This window comes from Acomys minous (genome assembly GCF_964271855.1).
Source record: "Acomys minous genome assembly, chromosome: 18".
NCBI lineage: Eukaryota > Metazoa > Chordata > Mammalia > Rodentia > Muridae > Acomys > Acomys minous.
The window spans coordinates 33,501,565-33,522,374 of NC_140501.1; the positions used below are offsets into that span (position 1 = coordinate 33,501,565).

The window sequence follows — 20,810 nt, forward strand, 5'->3', positions numbered from 1 at the left end:
TATGAGTTGACACTAACGTAGAAAATAATGCAGCTGAAAATTAGCAAAAATCTCAAAAGAAATAGATTATTATAAAACTAGCAGAAGTGTTGTGTGTTTTAGTTGAGCTCTAAAGAATAAGAAACGCAGCACAAGAGAGAAGAGTGCTCCAAAGTGAGCACACGCACAGCCCTCTCACGTCTATCTAAAAACACCGTCACCTGTGCTGCTTTCAAAGGGAAAAGCACCTTGTCTTCCAATATCCCTAGGTTGATTCTCATTTACACTAAATAAAGACACCAAAGCCAGAAAAGTGATTACACATACATTAGCATTTCCTTTAATCTGATAAATTCTTCATTAATTATTCAAAAATATACACTGCTTTCCTAGGCTCAATAAATTCCATCAAATAAATGATATACATTAAACTAAACACTAAGCTTAAGATGAGTGTATTTATTAAAATTTTAATGTCCCAAACTTCCTGAAGAAATAAAACTCCGTTATTAGGAAATTATAAAGTAGAACCTTATTACTATGAATTAATAAATCATGAAAATTCTGAGAACGTACATAATAGACAACACAGCAATCCCACCTACAGCCAGGGCCCGGCTTAAACTGCACACCATGCTGGTGCTGCTTACAGATGAAAATAAATAAATAGTTTAATCCAGAGAACTTCCCTATATATTTAACAAACAAATTAGTTTAGTTTAGGCCATAGTTATGCACATTGTCAAGATACTAGTTTTAAATCAGTAATAACCATGAGCTGTTTTTACAATTTTCTCATAAAATTCTGGATTATTATTAAAGCATTTTTTTGTCAGAAATGTTTTTTTAAAGTACTGTGTTACCAAATCTGTTTCTGCCTCCTCTCTGTCAGTTCCATAGCCACTCAAACACAGTACTGTGTATTCTGGGGAAATGAGAGGCCTTGTCCTAAGCAGTTTTAGGTCAGCGTGTTCATTTACACATCCCTATCTCCACAGTGTCTGCACATGTTCAAGGCTCTTCCTCTGGCTTCTCTTCAGCTATCAGCTCAGAACTCATTCCAAAAATTAGGACCATTTCACCTGCCCTTGAGATTAAGTTAGATTCTAGCACGTGCACACAGCAGCTGTAACAGAGCAGAACTGCTTTGCTCACTCGCTGCCTTTGCAGGATGTAAGATATAAGACTTTTGTTTGCTACTTCTCTCCTTGAACAGTGTCTAGTAACATAGTCAGCCCCAATTAATATGTGCAAGGAATAAGGCAAACTACTCTCTAGTACTTTCTAAAATAAATTACATGCGTTTTTTTCTGAACTGAGTATTTTTTTCAAGGTCAAGACCACAATAATTTTAGACTCAACACTTTCCCTAAAATACATATTCTTGAAATTTTCAAACTATATTACCACATTAGAAAAGCCAAATTCTTGCAATTTAAAGCCAAAATATTCTGATAAAATACAAAGCTATCTTACGGAAAAAAAGTATCAAAGTACACTGACAAAATGAAATTCAAAAAGAACGTCCACATATGGTCTGATGGTCCTTAGTAATCCAGGGCCAGTTCGGCAGGGTACTAATGTATAAGCTGAACAAGCTGAAACCCTACAATTTCTGCAAAGCAAAAACAATTCATTAAAGATACTTATTATAGAAGATAGAGTTAACTAAGTAGTGTATAAGTGAACACAACACTCTATAATAGGCATATATTATATATACACATATATGTATGAATATATATATATATGAGAGGGGGAGAGGGAGAGATTATATATTTTTACAGCTCAAAACTCAACTAGCTTTCTTCAGTTGTATAAATCAGGATATTTTGTATAAATCTTTAAAGTACTGAGTACATTTTATGACAATCATAATATCCTGTTCTAAAAATTTACCAGTTTAAGCCTTATAACTTTGTTTCCTTTATTAAATGTCTTTTCTATAAATGTCTTTTCTGTGATTCGGAGTTAGAGTTTAAAGCATAAGGCCAGAAACTGTCATTCTTATCAAGTATACAAATACAAAGCTATTAAATCATCATGTAAAATTTAAAGTACTTTACCAACAAAATAAAATCTTCTCATTAAGTTACTTATCTCACAAGCACCCCTCTCCCATTTCCTCCCAGTGCCCCCATCATGCCCCACCTCACCCCCCTGTCCTATTAACCTCCTCTTCTCTGAGGAAAAGGGGAGGCACCCCATAGATGCCAAACCAACATGGCACAGTAAGTCTCAGCAGGACTAAGTGCATCCTCTCCCACTGAGGCCAGACAAGGCAGCCCAGCTAGGGGACAGAGATCCAAAGGCAGGCAGCAGAGTCACAGACAGCTCCACTCTAGTTGTTTGGACACACATGAAGACCAAACTGCATATCTGCTACATATGTGTGGGGCCCTAGATAGAGCCCACACATGCTCTTTAGTTTGTGATGCAGTCTCTGTGAGCCCCCATGGGCCTAGGTTTACTTTATAGTTCTTGTGGTGTCCTTAACCCCTCCAATTCCCCAATATCCCCTCCTCTCTTCCACAAGAACTGCCCCCCCCCCCGCAAGTTCCGTGTAATGTTTGGCTTGTGGGTCTCTAAATCTGTTTCTATCAGCTGCTTGGTGAAGCCCTTCAGGACTGTTATGCTAGGGTCCTGTCTGCAAGCATAGCTGAGTATTAGTAGTAGTGTCAGGGTTTGGCTCTCTTCCATGGGATGGGTCTCAAGTTGAGCCAGCTACTGATTGGCCATTCCCTCAATGTCTGCTCCATCTTTGTTCCTGTATATCTTGTGAGCAGGATAAACTTTGAGTTGAAGGTTTTGTGGGTGGGCTGGTGTCCCCATCCCTCCAACTAGAAGTCCTACGTGGATACAGGCGCTGGCCACTTCAGGCTCCATATCTCCCACTGCTAGTAGTCTCGGCTAGGGTCACCCCTGTAGACTCCTGGGAGCCACCTCTGTCCCAGAGGTCCCCCAGCTATTTTCCTTCTCTCCCTCAGTCCCCCATACTATGCTCTCCCCACACCCAATCCCTACTCCAGCACCTCTCCCACCCAGTTCCCTCTTTCCATCCACCTCCAATGGCTTCTCTTTCCCCTTCTTTGTGCAATTCAGGCATCCTCCCTGGGGCCCTCCTTGTTACTTAGATTCTTTGGATCTGTGGATTGTAGCATGGATATCCTGGGCTTTATGGCTAATATTCACTTATAAGTGAACACATACCACGTATGTCTTTCTGGGTCTGGGTCACCTCACTTAGGATGACATTTTCTAGTTCCATCCATTGGCCTGCAAATTTCATGATGTCTTTGTTTTTAATAGCTAAGTACTATTCCATGTGTAAATGTACCACAGTTTCTTTATCCATTCTTTGGTAGAGGGACATCTAGGTTGTTTCCAGATCCTGCCTATTACGAATAAAGCTGCTATGAACATTGTTGAGCAAGTGCCCTTGTAGTATGGTGGAGTATCTTTCAGGTGTATTTCCAGAAGTGGTATAGCTGGGTCTTGAGGTAGAGCTATTGCCAATTTTCTGAGAAACTACAAAATTGATTTCCAAAGTGGTTGTACAAGTTTGCACTCCCATCATCAATGGAGGAATGTTCCCCTTGCGCTACACCCTCACTACCATGACCTGACCTTTGAGTTTTTGATCATAGGCATTCTGGCAGGTGTAAGAAGAAATCTCAGAGTTGTTTTGATTTGCATTTCCCTGATGACTAAGGAAACTGAACGTTTCTTTAAGTACTTCTCGGCATTAGAAATTCCTCTGTTGAGAATTCTCTGTTTAGCGCTGTATCCTATTTTTTAATTGGGCTATTTGGTTTGTGGTTTTGTGAGTTCTTTACATACTTTGGATATCAGCCCTCTGTTGGATGTAGAGCTGGTGAAGATCTTTTCCTGTTCTGTAGGGTGCCATTTTGTCCTATTGATGGTGTCTTTTCCCTTACAGAAGCTTCTCAGTTTAATGAGGTCCCATTAATTAATTGTTGATCTTAGAACCTGAGCTGTCAGTGTTCTGTTCAGGAAGTGGTCTCTTGTACCATTCCGCTCAAGGATGTTCCACACTTTCTCTTCTATTATTAGACTAAGTGTATCTCATTTTATGTTAAGGTTTTTTTTTTTATCTACTTGGACTTGATTTTTATGCAGCGCGATAAATATGGATCTATTTGCATTTTTCTACATGTGGACATCCAGTTAGACCAGCACAATGTGTTAAAGATGCTTTCTTTTTTCCATTGTATGGTTTTGGCTCCTTTGTCAAAAATCAAGTTTGCTTAAATGGGTGGGTTTATTTCTGGGTCTTTGATTCGATTCTATTGATCATCCAGTCTATTTCTATGCCAGTACCATGTAGTTTTTATTACTATTGCCCTGCAGTATAGCTTGAAGTCAGGGATGTTGATACCTCTAGAAGTTCTTTTATTGTACAAAGTTGTTCTAGCTATCCGGGGTTTTTTGTTTGTCCATATGAAGTTGAGAATGACTGTAGGGTGGAGGCTGCAAGAAGATTCAGCACTGAAGAGTGCCTGCTCCTCTTCCAGAGGACTCACAGCCCACAACCACCTGAGACTACAGTTGCTCAGGCCACGCTGCTTGTTGTTCCACCTTGATGTGACCTCTACATTCAACTTCTTGACTGACCTCGCTCTTTGATCTTACAAACTTATTATATCTAAAAGCTAAACTCCTAATTGCTCTTTCCTCCCAAAATAAATTGATGTTCAGAAATGCCAAACCAAAGAAAGTCATAAATTGGAAAAAAGAAAATATCCCAAGTCCCAGATCTTTAGTTCTTATGAGTAAGACATTTTCTCTCCTCAACCATGCTTATCTGTCACATGGAAATCACAACATCATTTAGTGTTGGCAAGCCTTTAGCACGGTTCCTAGAAAACAGTTCTCAATAAATAGCATCCATCATTTTAAACAGAGAAGAAAACCTTAGAAGAGTAAAAAGGAAAGAAAAGTTCATATTGCTAGCATTCTGAAAAAGTAAGTCCATATTTAATAAAACAAAGTATCCAAGAAAATTAATTATATATTACACCACAAAGTAAAACTATATAAATTTAGCATCAATCTCCTCAATGGGGATAATCTTCCCCAAGTAACTAATATTTGATTGATATGTTTTACATATATATATATGTATATATATACATATAATTTCAAAACTTCATTTTGAGTTACAAGCACAAGTAGTAGTATTCTAAGCCATAGTCTGGAAGAACTCACAGACCCATACAATCTCTTTTCAAGGTATTTTATAGACTCTCTTAACATCTAAGTCCTTTGGAGGTTTGGCTGCCAGTAAATTCTGGAGATGTGTGTAGCTTAGTGCTGGCTAAATGACTAGTTTAAGAAAATATTTACATAGGTAATGCATATAACATGTTAAGATTTCTAAAATATGCAGGCTACAAACCACAAGAAACTAGATGCTCTGTTGCTGTGATAGAACACCCTGAGAAACAACCTGGGGAAGGAAGCATTTATCTGGCTGACATTTCCAGGTCACAGTCCATCAGTGTGTAGAGGTGCAGTTTAGTTCTCAATACCTGCCTAAGCTGCATGGAGCCCTGAGTTCAGCTGCCTGGGCTGAAAAAGAAAGTGGGGGAGGGGGATTTAAAAGCTAATACCAGAAGGAATTTTCTAAGAAATGATCAGTTATGTCTGGTGGAATATTTTTAGAAGTGATAGCACACTTGGACCTTCTAGAGGAATTATATATGATATGAAAGTAAATGTACTACTAACCTGTATTAAATTTAACAGAAAAAAATCTTGTCTTTAAAGAAGGATATATATTTTCTCAATTAATTTGAAACACTATACAGAATATGATACATATTTAATATTCTTCAAAGTACTTGAGAACATTTATATTCTATATTTTGGCATATTTAGGGATGAGATCTAAGTATAAATACCCCAGTGCTGTTAGCATACCTACATTTTGACTGTTATCTGCCATATAAGGTCAGATATGAAATCTCCCACTTTATGGCACTATATCATAATCAAAAAGATCCATATTTTGTAGGCACTTGGGTTTCACAATTTTGGTTTGGAATTACATAACGAAATTGACACAAGAAGTCCATCCAGAACCAAGCTTGCTGTGCTGGCTGGTTTTTGTCAGCTTGACACAAACCTATACATATCTAGGAAGAAGGAATCTCAACTGAGGAAATGTTTTCATCACATTGGCCTGTAGGCAAGTCTAGGAGGCATTTTCTTGATTAATGGCTTCTATGGGAGGACCCAACTCAGTGCAAGTGGTGCCAACCCTGCGCAGGGGATCCTATATAAGAAGCAGGCTAAATAAGCCACGGGGAGCATCTGCTTCAGTTGCTGCCTCCAGGTCCTTACATTGAGTTCCTGCTGTGATTTGTGACTTCCCTTCATAGAAGGCTGTAAACTCTCAGAGGAAATAGACCCTTTCTCCCCAAGCTGCTTGTGGTCATGGTGTGTATCACAGGACTAGAAACCAAACAAAGACAAATATTGACTTTTGGAATCCTAAAACTAAACAAAATCCTGAGACAGTGCTTGAAGTGAACAGAAACAAAACACAGAGGCTAAAGAAAGCTCTATTATTCAATGATCTATCAGAATTGTGTATATGAGTGTGTGCATGCGTCCATGCACATGAGTACGTAAGTGTACGTGTGTGGTGTGTCTAATGCTACATGTGCATGTGTGTGTATGTGAGTGTACATTTATGTGTATATAGGCACATAGGTGAATGTGTGTGTGTGCATGTTTGTGTATGTGTGTGTGTGTGTATGTGTGTGGCGTATATGTTATACATGCTATACATGCATTTTGTGTATTACTAAAAACTGAACTCAGGGCCTCACGCATACTGAGGAAATGCCTGCCACCAAGCTATGCCTCCTACTCACACATACTTTTTGAAGGTCCAAATCTACAAACCAGTGACTTAAAAGTAGTCGTTATAGTGTCAGCTTTTATAATGACCAAGACAACAAAGCTAATATGAACCTAAATCAAACCATGGGATCATAATAGTCTAAAAAAGGTACCTATCCATTAGATGTTGTTTAGACTATCCTGAAAAGCTTTCTAGATGTTCCTCAGAAAAGCGTTCAACATTCCCTACCATCAGTGAAGGTATAATACTAGAATGTAATCAGAGAAATATATTCCAGGCTTTAACTTCAATTAAAAGGAAACAATGAAATTACAAAATTCTCTGAAAACCAGCTCAGGCACTTGTCTCAACTGTTTTTTTCCTATAAACTGTAGCTCACTGAAGAATACCGTCACTTAGTGGAAGTAAATTAACAAGGGAAAAATAACAAAACAGTATATTCAAAAAAAAAAAAAAATATACTTGAAGCAAACACCAATCAAGTGCTCCCATCAATCCTAGTGTCTTCACTGAATAAATGAACACAGAGCCAAGAGAAGAGAGAAACAACTACAAGCACAATGATTTCTGCCTACAGATGTTTTCATTGTTGTGCAGCTGCTTATCCTTAAGTGTGGACTCATGGATCTCTTCTTTATGGTGTCAGCATCATTAGAGTCCGGGACAGAAAGCTGCAGCTGATGGAATGAGTGTCTGCTCAGACAGTGTAACAACAGTGACGCAGTAAATCAGCAGTGTTTTCACATCAGCCTGATTAAAGTATTGCCTAACCCATTCAAAACAACTAGTTGGCCTGATTATAGCAACAGAGTTTCCAAATAAAGGTCCAAACATTATTACAGACTATAAATATGCCAGAAAACGCACTGTCATTTATGAGACAAAAACAAACCAACTAAGGAGCTTAGAAATGCTTATTAAAGAGGATTTAACTATTTACTTAGTGAATGTTATCACTTCCTTAATATAAACTTTAAAATCCAGGAAATAAGGGAGCTTAGCAGAAGATATCATGATATGATAATCAGATATGATCTGGCATAGTTATAAACTACAATAACATTTCACTTCCATATGCCAAGTCACAGATGAGTTACATACATATTCAATCCCACTAATAAGAATATGAAATCAAACTCCTCATTTAGGAGACACCATAAGATGTAAATGTGGGAGTCAGGGGTGGAAAGATCAAGAGAGGTCTGCATGGGGTACTGCTGAGCGTGGGAGGCTAAGAATACTAAGAAGTCAGTCAGGAAGGAAAGCGGCAGGAAGATACAACAGATTTCCCTGCTGACCTTGCAGAAACAAAACCATGTTACCTGGCCTAAGCCCTGTCCATGTGGCAATGTGAAGGCTGCTTGAAGGAGGTGACAGCAGCCCCAGCAACAAGAAGCAAAAAGAAAACAACAACAAGACCACATTAGTCCCGCACCTACAAAGAACCAACTTCACAGCTTACAGCAAGTGAGCCTGTAAGAGGAACGTGGACACCAGCTTAGCTCACAACTCCAACTGGAACCTTAGCCCACTCTGTGCAGTCATTTGTAACACAGCAATGGAAAAACTAATGTGTCAGTCTTATATCAACAAATACTGCTTTACTATGTTGCCCTTTACAAACTGTCCATATCAAACATAGCTTTTCAAACATTTTCAAAATGTCTTTTCTGTATATGACTGACATAGACATAGCATAACCTATGAGTTATATGTAAATATACATATGCTTATATTTACATATACTCTATATTTATAATTATATAATTTATACAAAATCTAGTAATATGCTCTGGTTTTCATGAGATACAGATACTTAAATTTGTATTAAAAAGCATTTTGCTTCAAAATTTATTTGCTTGAATTAAAAAACATGAAAGAAAAGTGATTTTAATCTTTAATCATTTTGAAACAATATTTGCAAACATTTACTATATTCTACATTTGTAAAAAGATACATATCTAACATATTTATTTCTCCTTCCAGTATCTATGTTACTGTACATAATTTATGTTAATATTATATGTCATGTGAAAAAATACTACATCGTGAAAGAATATTTTCTTCGTAACATTTTCATACACTAGATACATGTGGAGAAAACCGAAGCGGACCAGTTTCACAACCGATCTAAGTGATGTAAGGTGTGCTACAGCCAGTTTTCTGACACAGCCATCTGTTTACACATCTACCTCTGCTGTCTACTAGAGCTGCGGCTGGAGTAATTTCATGATATTACTCAACATACAATTAGGAGCAAATTAAGTTGGCATTTGTTTTCAGTACGTAAGAATTAAAACTTTCTCCAATGTTTCTGTTAAATGAAATTCACTATAAAATTCTCAGCAACCATCCAGAATAGAAATCACTTTGTACAACTGTAAATGAGATTGGTCTTCTGGAAAGAAATTGACGTATTTTAAGTTAGCCTACCTTCTACATTCAAAGTTCCCATTTTAGATTCCAAGAAATCAAATAACGTGCTTGGTGCTGATGGTCTTGCGTTTCCCAGGTCTTCTTCGTCTTCAGAACGCACTCGGCCCCTGCCTTTCCCTCTACCTTAAGGTTTAAAAGTACATACATACATATATAGTGTGTGAAAACAAAAGGAGAAAGCACTAAAACACAGCAATTTGTAAAGCGGGTTGTACATGCATTTCTTCTCACGTCTTCAGTGAATTCTATTCTTTTCCAATAAAACTGCATTAAATAAAGCTACTAAGAGTTGTCTTCAGTCCTCTACGTGATCTATTGAAGATCTGTCAAGTGAATATAGGACTTAGCCTTGAAATAAACACATATCACCTTTTCGATTTTTTCATTTAAAAAGATTTTAACTTAAAATATACTTTATTTCTACATAATAATGTTGAGTTATCAAACTTAGCATTATTGTATCTGTGCATAGTAAAACTTTGTGGATAGTCCTATAACTTAAAGGTATCTCTCATATTCACATAAAATTTAGACGCTCACTCTACATACTGAAATACACATAGGTGGTTATTTACTTATATGTATATACATATGTATGCACAGGAATATTTCTCAATCTGTTTCTTAAATAATACCACTATTCACCATGTGATGACTAAAGAGTAAAACCAAGTAGGAAGTACTATTTGGTTAATTCTAAAAAGTTTAGAGACTGGTAAATCTTCTATAAAAATAGCGTAGCTCTACAAAGAGCTAACAGAACAAGGTAGTATGCATCATGGCCTCTCTCTTGTCTGTAACAATTCTGACTAAAAAAAAAAAGCATATTAGACAGAGTCTATCTCGAGACAGGAGACAGCCACAGGAAGCAGCCCACATCACCTCTATGGCTCCAAGGCTCATGCACCTAAGAACCAAGGTGTTATCTAACTCTACAGCCCTGAGAGCATAGAACTCGGCTTGGCCCATCACACACCCTGCTGGCGCATGAACCATACCTCTAGGAGGTGGACCCACGACAGGCTTCTGTTTATTGCTGTTTAGAAGCACATTCAATGCTGCTTCTAAGTTGTTGGCATTATCCATAAGCGCTTGCCTCGATGCTTCCTTACTGAAACCCATTTCTGTTATGTGCTTCAATGCTTTCTCATCAACCTGAGAGGAATAAAGAGAAAGCTATGCTAATGACTGTACATAAGGCCAGATATCCATTAACTACTTACTGTCTTTTAACTCAAAATATCATTCATAGGTATAGAAAACCTGTCACAGTAACACAACACTCCGAGTTACTGCTTTTCCACACTAATAGTCAAGGAAGAATCTGAGTTACAGCAAACTCCATTGAAAATCAAAAACAAGAAAAAGAAAAGAAAAGCTTATGTTAGCAACTGGACCTCTGTGAGTTCAAGGCCAGCCTGGTCTACAAAGTGAGTCCATGACAATCAGGACTACACAGAGAAACCCTGTATCAAAAAAACAAAAACAAAAACAAAAAAACAAAAACAAAAACAAATACAAAAAAATATAAAACACCAACAAAAAAATAAATAAATAAGCTTATGTTATATTAGAGTAAGCTCTTAAGAAAACAATATGGCAGAGAAATTTTTATAGTAAAAAGAGGGGGAGATAATTATATTTCCCCATCTACCACCAAAAATAATAATAATAATAATAATAATAATAATAATAATAATAATAATAATAATAATAATTTACACAGTATCTCAACAAAAATTAAAAGAAATATTTTTTAAATAAAAAATATTCAAATCATAGCATATTTCCTCTATGGCTCACTCCCTACACTTACCAGTTCTCTATAGACACCTTCATGTTTGCTCTCTGGTTTGGAAGCCTTTTCCTTCTGTAAAACCTCCCTATTTCGGTGACCAACAGCGCCCATATTGAGATTACTTCTGGCACCACCTCCTCCTCCTCCAAATGTCTTGGTCTTTAGATAAGCAAAAATAAAAAATAAAAATAAGAATAAAACAAATGTTAAGTATGTATTATTTTAGGTGTCATACAAACCATGCTATTACTTAAAAATCTGGAAAAATTACTTATTTTTTACAAGTGAAAATAAAATAACTGATTCTTACAAATAACATAGAACATAAACATCTACAAGCCATAATATTTCCTTTCTACAAATCCAAGCAAGGAAAAAAAATTATAAGATATTAATCAAGTCACCAAAACAAATCTATGTGTGCATCAGTACAGACTAAAATAAGGTGATGTAAACATCATAACAGTAAGTTGTCCAAATTACTCTTAGTATAATATTTGAATATTATTGTAATAATCATCTAGAACTCAAGGTTATTCTGAAGGCAGTACTAAACTGACGCAGTAATCAATTAAAGTGTGTCATGTCTGATGGATCATTATATAATCTTAGAAAGTAAACATAACATGAACAAAGAGTAAAATTAATTTATTAACTCATTATTTCCATTCATCATCTATGTCATTCCTTATCAACTACACATAAAATGCTGAGTCTATATAGTCATTATTTTGCTGACTTATTTGAATAAACTTGAAACTTTGTTTAATCTCATTAATCATCTCTTTTTAAAATAATTATGAAAAAATAGAACCTAAAGATCATTGACTTGCTGGTGCACCATCCAAGGAGCATGTATGATGTGGATCTAGACTCTCTGCTTAGATGCAGCAGATAGGCAACACAGTCTAATTGTGGGTGCCACAATATGGGGAGTAGAGACTACTTTTGACCTGGACTCTTCCCCACCCCCCACCCTGATCACTTCCCCCTGGCAGGGCAGCCTTGCCAGGCCACAGAGGAAGAGGATACAGGTAGTACTGATGAGACTTGATAGGCTGAGGTCAGATGTTAAGGGAAGAGGGCTCCCCTTTATGAGGACTAATGGAGGGAGGGAGGGGGGAATAAGGGAGGGAAGGTGGAATCTGGAGGTGACGAGGGAGGAGGCTACAATCAGGATGTAAGGTGAACAAATTAAAAATTAAAAGTTAATAAAAAACATTGACTTAGAAAGATACAAGATCATGGCAGCAAAGCTTCTCATGGCTTATTCATCAAAAGAAAAATCTTATATTTTTCTGGCTAATACCTTTGATAAAAATAAAAGCAAGATAAAACTTGACTTTTATTAAAAATAATTGTTAAATATATATTTTAAATGAAAAGAGCATATTATGGATTATTTTATTATATACTATATATTAGGTATATATTAAGAAAGTATCTTAATTTATTTAACATTAAAAAATTATATTGAACCAGATGAAAACATAAAGTAGGGTCTGAAAAATGAGAAATTCATGCCAGACATACAGTAACGGACAGTATTTTCAGTACCCTATGAATATCGTGTTATTTAAACTTGGCAAAGCTCAAAGGTCAAACTGTATCTGGACATTACTATTCATTTGGCTTTATGGAATGTCAGCAAAAATAAAAGTTTCATTGTCATCACTTGTTTAACTTTTTATAATGTGGTTTTTATAAATGTTGTGTGAAGCCCATTAGACAGGAACTGCAGCACAGCCACGCACAGCTTCTGTTTATGGGGACTCTCTGCTCCTGCCCATGGGCAAACCACTTAATGTTCATCCTTCACTGCATCTGAAGGTTTTTATCCTTAAAAGAGGTTTTTATCCTTAAATGAGAAAAGCCAACCTTGTGAGGATCAAAGGACATCATCGATAGGTCAGTATCACCTAACTCACGGGGCAAATGCTCAAATGCAGATGCTAAGTGCTATTTGGTAGAACATGGGTACCGAAAACATCTGGAGCCCCACCTGTTTGAATAAGATTTACATTCCACAACTCCAAATGTGCTTCTTCTTTTAGTGACAATGAAATACTATGCTCATCTATATTTCCTTAACATTTTCTTTGTATTTTGTGGGTTAAAAAAAAGGAGAATAGCATTTCCACAGTTGTTTCAAGGATTTAAAACAGCTGCAAGCCACAAGCCATAAATAATGAGAGCCACTGCAGCTTCACGGTGGGTGACATGGTGGGAATCCCTAGGATCACCACAAGCTCCTCGCCGTCTCACTGTACCTCCTAGCACACACATTTCTTCATCTCGGTCACAATTCTTACAACTTCATGCTCTAGTTCTCCAGTCACTGCTTCCCCATTGTCTCTGTGGACTCTGCCTGCTCTCTGACTTTTTCAAACTGCAAGTGTTCACCACGCCGAGATGAGTGTGGACGGAGGCAATAATTTCAATGCCCCAGTACCAATCAATATCCTACAACACTGTGCATCGACCTTGGGGAGCACTCCTCACTCCTTTGCATCTCCTCTGCGATAACCCTGAATCTCTCAGAAGCCCTCCCCAATTTCAAGTGTTCTGAAATCAACAATTTGCTCCACGTAAGGAGAACGAAGAAAGAGACCATCACTTCTTTTCCTGGATCCATTTAGTAACTTCCCATTTCTCTACAATTCTAATCTTCCTTCTGTACAACCAGTGTCCAAGAAGCAGCCCAAAGTAAGCCTTTAGATACAACACTCAAAAGCTTGTAAGTTCTAAGTAATAAGTCAGTGTCTTTTTGACAGCCTGGTCCTACAGTAGACGTCCAGTAGCTCTTATTTGCATTTACACTCTGCTTGCTTCTTCCACAGAGCACCTTGCTGTTTCTTTCACATCTGTTTCTGTTTGAAGCCTTTTCTGTAGCTTTCTTTTTTCCACAGATCATTCTCCCTTCGCTACAGCAACAGTTAATTCTCTCACCTCCTTCGTATCATAGGTCAAATTTCATTGTCCTCAGGCACAATAAGGCCTATGTTTATAAAGTTGCTGTGTGAAGTTTAGCTGTATGTTTTGTTATTTACAATATAGATAGTCCATTACGCTACATGTCAATTTATTCCTTAAATTTGCTTCTGGATAACACTGGACAAGTACCACATACTTAACTTAGAGCCTCCACAAACTCATACACAAATTGAGGAGTTTTGAAACCCATTTCAGTCCTTAAAAGCTATGATTCTTTATACTTGTGAAGAAAGCATGTGATGAGTTATAACATATAAACTGAAGTACATTATAACGTTAACTATGTACTTCAATATATAGGCATTTGTAAAACTCAAACAAAACTTAAGAGGAAAGCTTGAGATGTGAATCAATGGAACAAGTTATATCAAATATCTTCTCATATAAATGACATAAAATACACTTAATTTAGGGCTCTTAAGTGCCTTAGGATGAAGAGCTTTCTGAAGAATACCAGCACCCGTGATTACTGTTACAAATGAGAGCCGTGATCTGTGCAGGGTGTAAGGGCTGCTACAGATGTTTCAGAAACGACCAATTATAACCACCACAGCAGTCCAGTATTGCTCCTAAATTTCACAGATGTAGCAAATAGGACACACTAAGTTCGTCAATTCAGCACTTTGAGGCTGCCTGATCCCAGAGGGTTTGTGTTCAGCCCTACCCTAAACTGGAGTTAGGAAGACAGAGGAAGGACATCCAAACATCAAGAAGTTTCCTGGTAAAGCATTTAAATAAAAATAAAATAAAATAAAAAAGTGACTATTCACAAACCTTCATTGTGTTGTAAATGCAGGAAACTATGTCAATTTTAATGAATAAAAAGTTCTAACCAAAAATAAAATTCTAACCAACAAAATCACAAATAAAACATTCTATCAAAATAATCAATCAACAGAAAAAAACAACTTAGTCCAAGTAAGCAAAAAATTCAAAACAATTTATGGTATATAAGATGGAGGGTATGTGTATGCATGTACATGTGTACATTATAAAAACACTTATTAGTCCTAAAAATAACATGTTTTCTGTAATTTAATTAGCACAAGAATAAGCTACCAGGACATAATTCTGATGCACCAACTGATCCAGGTTCCTAACTCATTCCTCACAAATCTCACTTTCAGAAGCAAGCTTTACAGAGGGAGAATACCTTGAGAAAGAAGGAACTAGCTCAACTAGTAACAGAAAGCCCTCTGCTATGATCTAAGAAAGGAAGGAAGGAAGGAAGGAAGGAAGGAAGGAAGGAAGGAAGGAAGAAAGAAAGAAAGAAAATGTGTTCATTATTTCATTTAAAAAGAAAAAGAGGGCACAGAGGACAGATGACTTGCTAACAGAAGTATTTACTAGACTTGCCAAGGTGACTTGGAAAAAGAACATAGAAATACAACACACAGGCTTAGCCCCCATAGAGGAGGGTGACACTCTGCTATGTCTGCACTATAAAAAGACAGTGCCAGGAGAACATTTGCGAATTTATGTGAAAAGCAATAACGACCATGAATAATTAAAGAGAACGCAATGAGAGAAATTTGTGAAAATTTTCTTACCTCTTTGCTCTTTGCAACCTCTGCAATTGCAGCTGTCCTTTGTTTTTCAAATTCATCATTATCATTTGTAGGTTTGACAGGCATGGAAACTTGTAGTGTCTTTCTTCTATCAAGTTCTCTGCTATCCACTTGGACAGTAGATGCACATTTCTAAGAAAATTAGTTCATATCATTTAACAACTCCAAGAGATATTACAGTTCTTTATAAAAAGAACTATTTCCTCAAAAAAGGTTTATATTTCTTATCATTGGTAAAAGCAAAACTACAACTCCACCCAACAGAATTAAGAAGTACAAAGTTGATTACAACATAATTTTTATATAAATATAACTTAAAGATTATATGTATGTGTGTGTATATACATACATTCTCTCTCTCTCTCTTTCTCTTCTCTCTCTCTCTCTCTCTCTCTCTCTCTCTCTCTCTCTCTCTCTCTCTCTCACACACACACACACACACACACACACACACACACACACACACACCTCTCCTGAATGAGGCCACACATTTACAAAACATACTAGGCTGCAAGACCCAAGTTTCATTTTAGGGTAAAAACCTAAAAATACTTGTAGATTTCAAGCTGTCTACTTTAACTAAAGCAAGGGAAATTTGATTTGTAATTATGAGTTCCATTTTCACATTACACCACAATATCCATGAGTCAGGCAGTAAACTTGTTAACATGTAATAAAATGTGTCTGAACTTGGAAATCAAAGGATAAAAACATGTCTTTTGCACCAGTTAAGATGCAGTTTTATCTGTTTCTTTTTTTTATACAGTTTATATTTTTAATCTCACGATTTAATTCAGGTGTCTCCATCTGAAAACAATCCCTGAATTATTATCTCCACACCAGCACAAGTCCTCTAAAGTGACTAAGTTTTTCCCTCAGCTCATTAACCAGAAGAAAGGGAGAAGAGGAAATATTCTCAAATGTGTTACACAAACACAGTATTTTTCCTCCAAGATAAACAAGCTATTTTATCAACACAGAGCCAGCACTATCATTTAAACAACCTACAATGCTGCAATATGCTGAACATGAATTGTTCAGAATGAATAAAAATAAATACTATCACTGAAACTAACCCTTTTGTTATATTTCCTAGTCCCATAAAACATTTTAACCTCTGGACAATAATTATATCATTAATTGTCTCTAGAAAAACACCATTTTATATCTTAAGTAACTTAAGGAAAAATTTACAAATGTCTCAGAAAAATACATTTTGACAGGTATGCTAATTATTATTTTCTTTTTTTGTTTTTGTTTTTTGTTTGTTTGTTTTTGTTTTTCGAGACAGGGTTTCTTTGTGTAGCCTTGGCTGTCCGAGACTTGCTTTGTAGACCAGGCTGGTCTTGAACTCACAGTGATCTGCCTGTCTCTACCTCCCAGAGTGCTGGGATTAAAGGCATGTACCATCACGCCTGGCACTATTATTTTCAAGTATAAACGACTATACTATTCATTCTGGGCTCTTTTATTATAGGCAAAACCTTACTACCATGGAACACAACACTGGGCTTCCTCTCTACTTTTATCTTTAAAGGGTGAAGGCAGGGAGAGCATGGTTTTTTGCATACTTAAAAAATGGCCACAATGCAAAAATGACTCTAATTTAATTCTAAGGATAGCTCATAAAAATTATTTTAAAGATACCAATCAATCGATCCTATCCCATATCTTCATATGAAAATATCTAGATATCTTTTTAAGGCCAAAATGTCAAATAAAATACAAGATAAAATGTTTCAATTTAATATTTTTCTGACCCCAATCACCTTCATGGTAGCCAACATTCTGTAAGAAAGAAAGAGGGAACACAGTCTAAAACATTGGTGGGAGGAAAGAAAACAAAGCCAGCAGCCACAGGAATTCCTCCAGCCTCATCTGCCCCTATGCTTCTGCCATCACAGCCATGTACTCAGCCTCTGAAACTGTAAGCCCCAATTACATACTTTCTTCTAAAAGTTGCCTTGGTCACAGTATTTTGTTACAATAAAAAACTAAGACAAAGGGTTAAAAACTAAGGACTGCACACTGAATTGTTTACTTTTTTTATAGAATAACAATCCTGGCTGCTGTAGTTGAAAACATCACATAGAAACAAAATCAAGCTTCTGATAAAGATGTGTAACAGGGCGAAGGCGAGGCTGAAGAACAGAACTTTGGGGAAATTTTTAGCATATTTTTTACACCTTTACTTTTAAAATTCTTATTTAAAAATATTTTTCATTAACCTATTTTAGTTAGCTGTAATTTATTCTTCATATATAACTCTTGATTGCTTCAATCTCTGGGGTAACGGCAGAATTATTAAATTCCGTGGACTTCATATTTCCATATAACTCCAGGAAACAGCTCAGCCCAAGGGCGTACACAGTGTAAGCACAATGAAGAGCATTTGTTCCTGACTGAATCCACCTGCTGGGGGAAAGTTCTTACCTGTCCAAAAGGCAAAAAGGGAGGCGGGCCACCTTCAGTTCCAATATTGCTTCTGTTATGTTTCAATAAGCTCTGTTTAAAAACAAAAGCAGTCACAAAGCATAAGTCACACGTATAAACACACTAGACCCCATGCTGACGCACCAGAAATGTGTTGCTTATGGGAGACTATCAAGGACACAAGAGCCTTCTATAAAGCACTGCACACCACAAAACAGGAAAATACTGTACTCTGTATTTCCATAACCTGGAAAAAAGTTCTTTCCTCACCTCTTCTGACCAAAATACAATCAAGCTTAATCTTTGGAAATATTGTTCAAGATGTTGTCCTGTGGAGAAGTCAGGCCTCCTGAAAATATAGTCTAAAGTCATAGAGACTAAACTCTGGCAAGAATGTTTTTACTTTGAAGCACATAACCACTATATAAATAATGCTTGAAATTGTTCAAAAAATAGTTTTCAGATATAATGCTAGAAAAATCATTGCTGATAAGGTTGATGTCTAGTAGTTTAGTATCATATTACTATAGCTCATAATATGGAAAGTCACACAATACATTTTTCAAATTATATCAATTCATACTTTGAAGAAATACTCAACTGGTTTTTTCTTTAAGTTTTATTGTGCTGTGTGTGTGTGTGTGTGTGTGTGTGTGTGTGTGTGTGTGTGTGTGTAGGCACACACATACAAACACACAAGCGTAAGCATGTGAAGGTCAGAGGACAACCTGCATGAGTGAGTTCTCCCTGTCCCCTGTGTGGATTCCAGGGATCAAACTCAAGTGAAGAGGCTCGGAGGCAGACACCATTACCTGTTGAGGTACTGCTCAGCCTCTGATTATTAAATAAAAGGCACACGCTTCCAAACTCCTACCACTTTCAGTTTTATTTTCAAGCGTGCCGAGTTAGAATTAGAAGAACAACAGTGTACTGTAAAAATGGGCAGAAAATGGTCTCCTACCAAAAGCACTTTCTCACACTGTGAAGTCCTTCCACAGGGCCAGAGGAAGCTCCAAGGGATGCCTTTCAGCTATCCTTCCCATTGGGGGGTACATCTCTTAAGTACTCATTATTAAATATACCTTCCAAACTTTAAACTTGCTGCACTAATTACCATGACAGATGTTATGATGAAAATATAATGTAAAAGAGTCACAAAGTATTTTTAAGATCCATCATGCACTGCATTTTTAGCAAACTCCAGAGTTCCTGAATTATATAAACAATCTACTACATTTCATGTAAACTGCAGACCGAGTAGTGAGGCTAATGGCAACATAACATCAGCTTGTTGAACAAAGGATAATGAAAATGGTGCCAGGACGCCATATTTCTTCACAATCTACATGTAAGTTATCAATCTCTTCAATGTAGAAAGAAAATAAGCATGGCACATATATGATTAGCTGGAGGCCCTTTTCTCAGTTTCAATGTAGTTACAAGGAAAAGACTATGGAAACAGCTATAAATCAATTCAATTTACTCTAAAGCTTCCTTTAAAAGCTAACATAAATTAACATCTCTTGTTAACATGAAAATTAAAAACAACTTAGAAGATTTCTCTGTCTTGCACTGCTAAAGGTTCAAAGAGCAGACCGTGACACAATGAGCGCCTGGCCGATATATAAACCCACTTGCTGAACCCAGGCTTTTGTCTTTTTGTTTTGTTTTGTTTTTCAAGACAGGGTTCCTCTATGTAACCTTGGCTGTCCTGGACTCATTTGTAGTTCAGGTTGGCCTTGAACTCACAGCAATCTGCCTGCCTCTGCCTCTCTGAGTGCTGGGATTAAAGGCGTGCACTACCACACCTGGCTACTAAACCCAGTATCAAGTATCATAGGACAGCTATTGCTAAGGGAAGAAGTAAACCTAGGCTTCTGCTTAGCTGTACAATGCAGAAAGCACAGCATGGAGAGTTCAGCAGAAAATAACAACCTCATGAGAAGAGACTCAGCATCACTAAGCCTTGGAGAAATTTGCAAACCAAGAGGCTCTATTTTACACACATAGAATAGCCACATGAGAAAATAACCAGTGTAGAAGTCAGAACCTTTTAAAAAGGATAAAAACAAAATTACCATATAACCCGGCAGTTCTACAAGTATGTATGCAAAAGAACTGGAAGGAGCTATTATTTGTGCACCCATATTCACAGCAGTTTTATTCATAGTGAACAAAAGATAGGAACAACAGTAATGCCCATGATGAGTAACCAATGTGGTATACATAAACAATGGAACACTACTGTGCCTATAAAAATGGAAAATTTGGCACATCCTACAATACAGATACTATGTTATACAGAATAAAATGTTCACAAAAGAACAAATACTATAACATAGTATGTCCAAGAGATATTAAAATAGTCAAGCTCATAGAAAAAGAAAGTAAATGGTATCTGACACAGAGAAGAATCTATGTGTGCATGTCTGTGTGTCTATGTGTTGGAAGCGAGTAAGTTCCTAACAGACTTAATGGTTTTAAGTGAAATGACTCTTGCTAGGATGTTGGAATTTTATATAAGTATCGATCTGACTTTAAAATATCTTTCTCTTCACTGACAAGTTTCAAACCTGCCAAGATACTGTAGTAATAACATTTAAAGCATGAATAAAATGTAACAAGTCCTGAAATTTTTCACTTGCTTTTGAGGAAGTGGTTAGATTCACAGCAGATAGTTTCTCTAATGATCATCATGTTCTATCTTAG

The 20,810-nt window shown here is 36.7% G+C and overlaps 1 protein-coding gene across 3 annotated transcripts in view; it reads right to left on the bottom strand.

Moving 5' to 3' along the window:
* The window catches only part of TDRD3 (tudor domain containing 3), a 130,528-nt gene that overhangs the window by 45,444 nt on the left and 64,274 nt on the right, over nt 1–20,810 (bottom strand). For 2 of the 3 annotated variants that reach the window (XM_084767881.1, XM_084767882.1), the window contains 5 exons: nt 18,102–18,173; nt 15,651–15,800; nt 11,125–11,265; nt 10,307–10,463; nt 9,306–9,431 (listed from right to left, as the gene is read on the bottom strand). In XM_084767881.1, coding sequence (XP_084624007.1) covers nt 9,306–9,431; nt 10,307–10,463; nt 11,125–11,265; nt 15,651–15,800; nt 18,102–18,173 — 646 coding nt within the window. The remainder of the gene's footprint in view (nt 1–9,305; nt 9,432–10,306; nt 10,464–11,124; nt 11,266–15,650; nt 15,801–18,101; nt 18,174–20,810) is intronic. The other variant, XM_084767880.1, reaches the window with a different exon arrangement.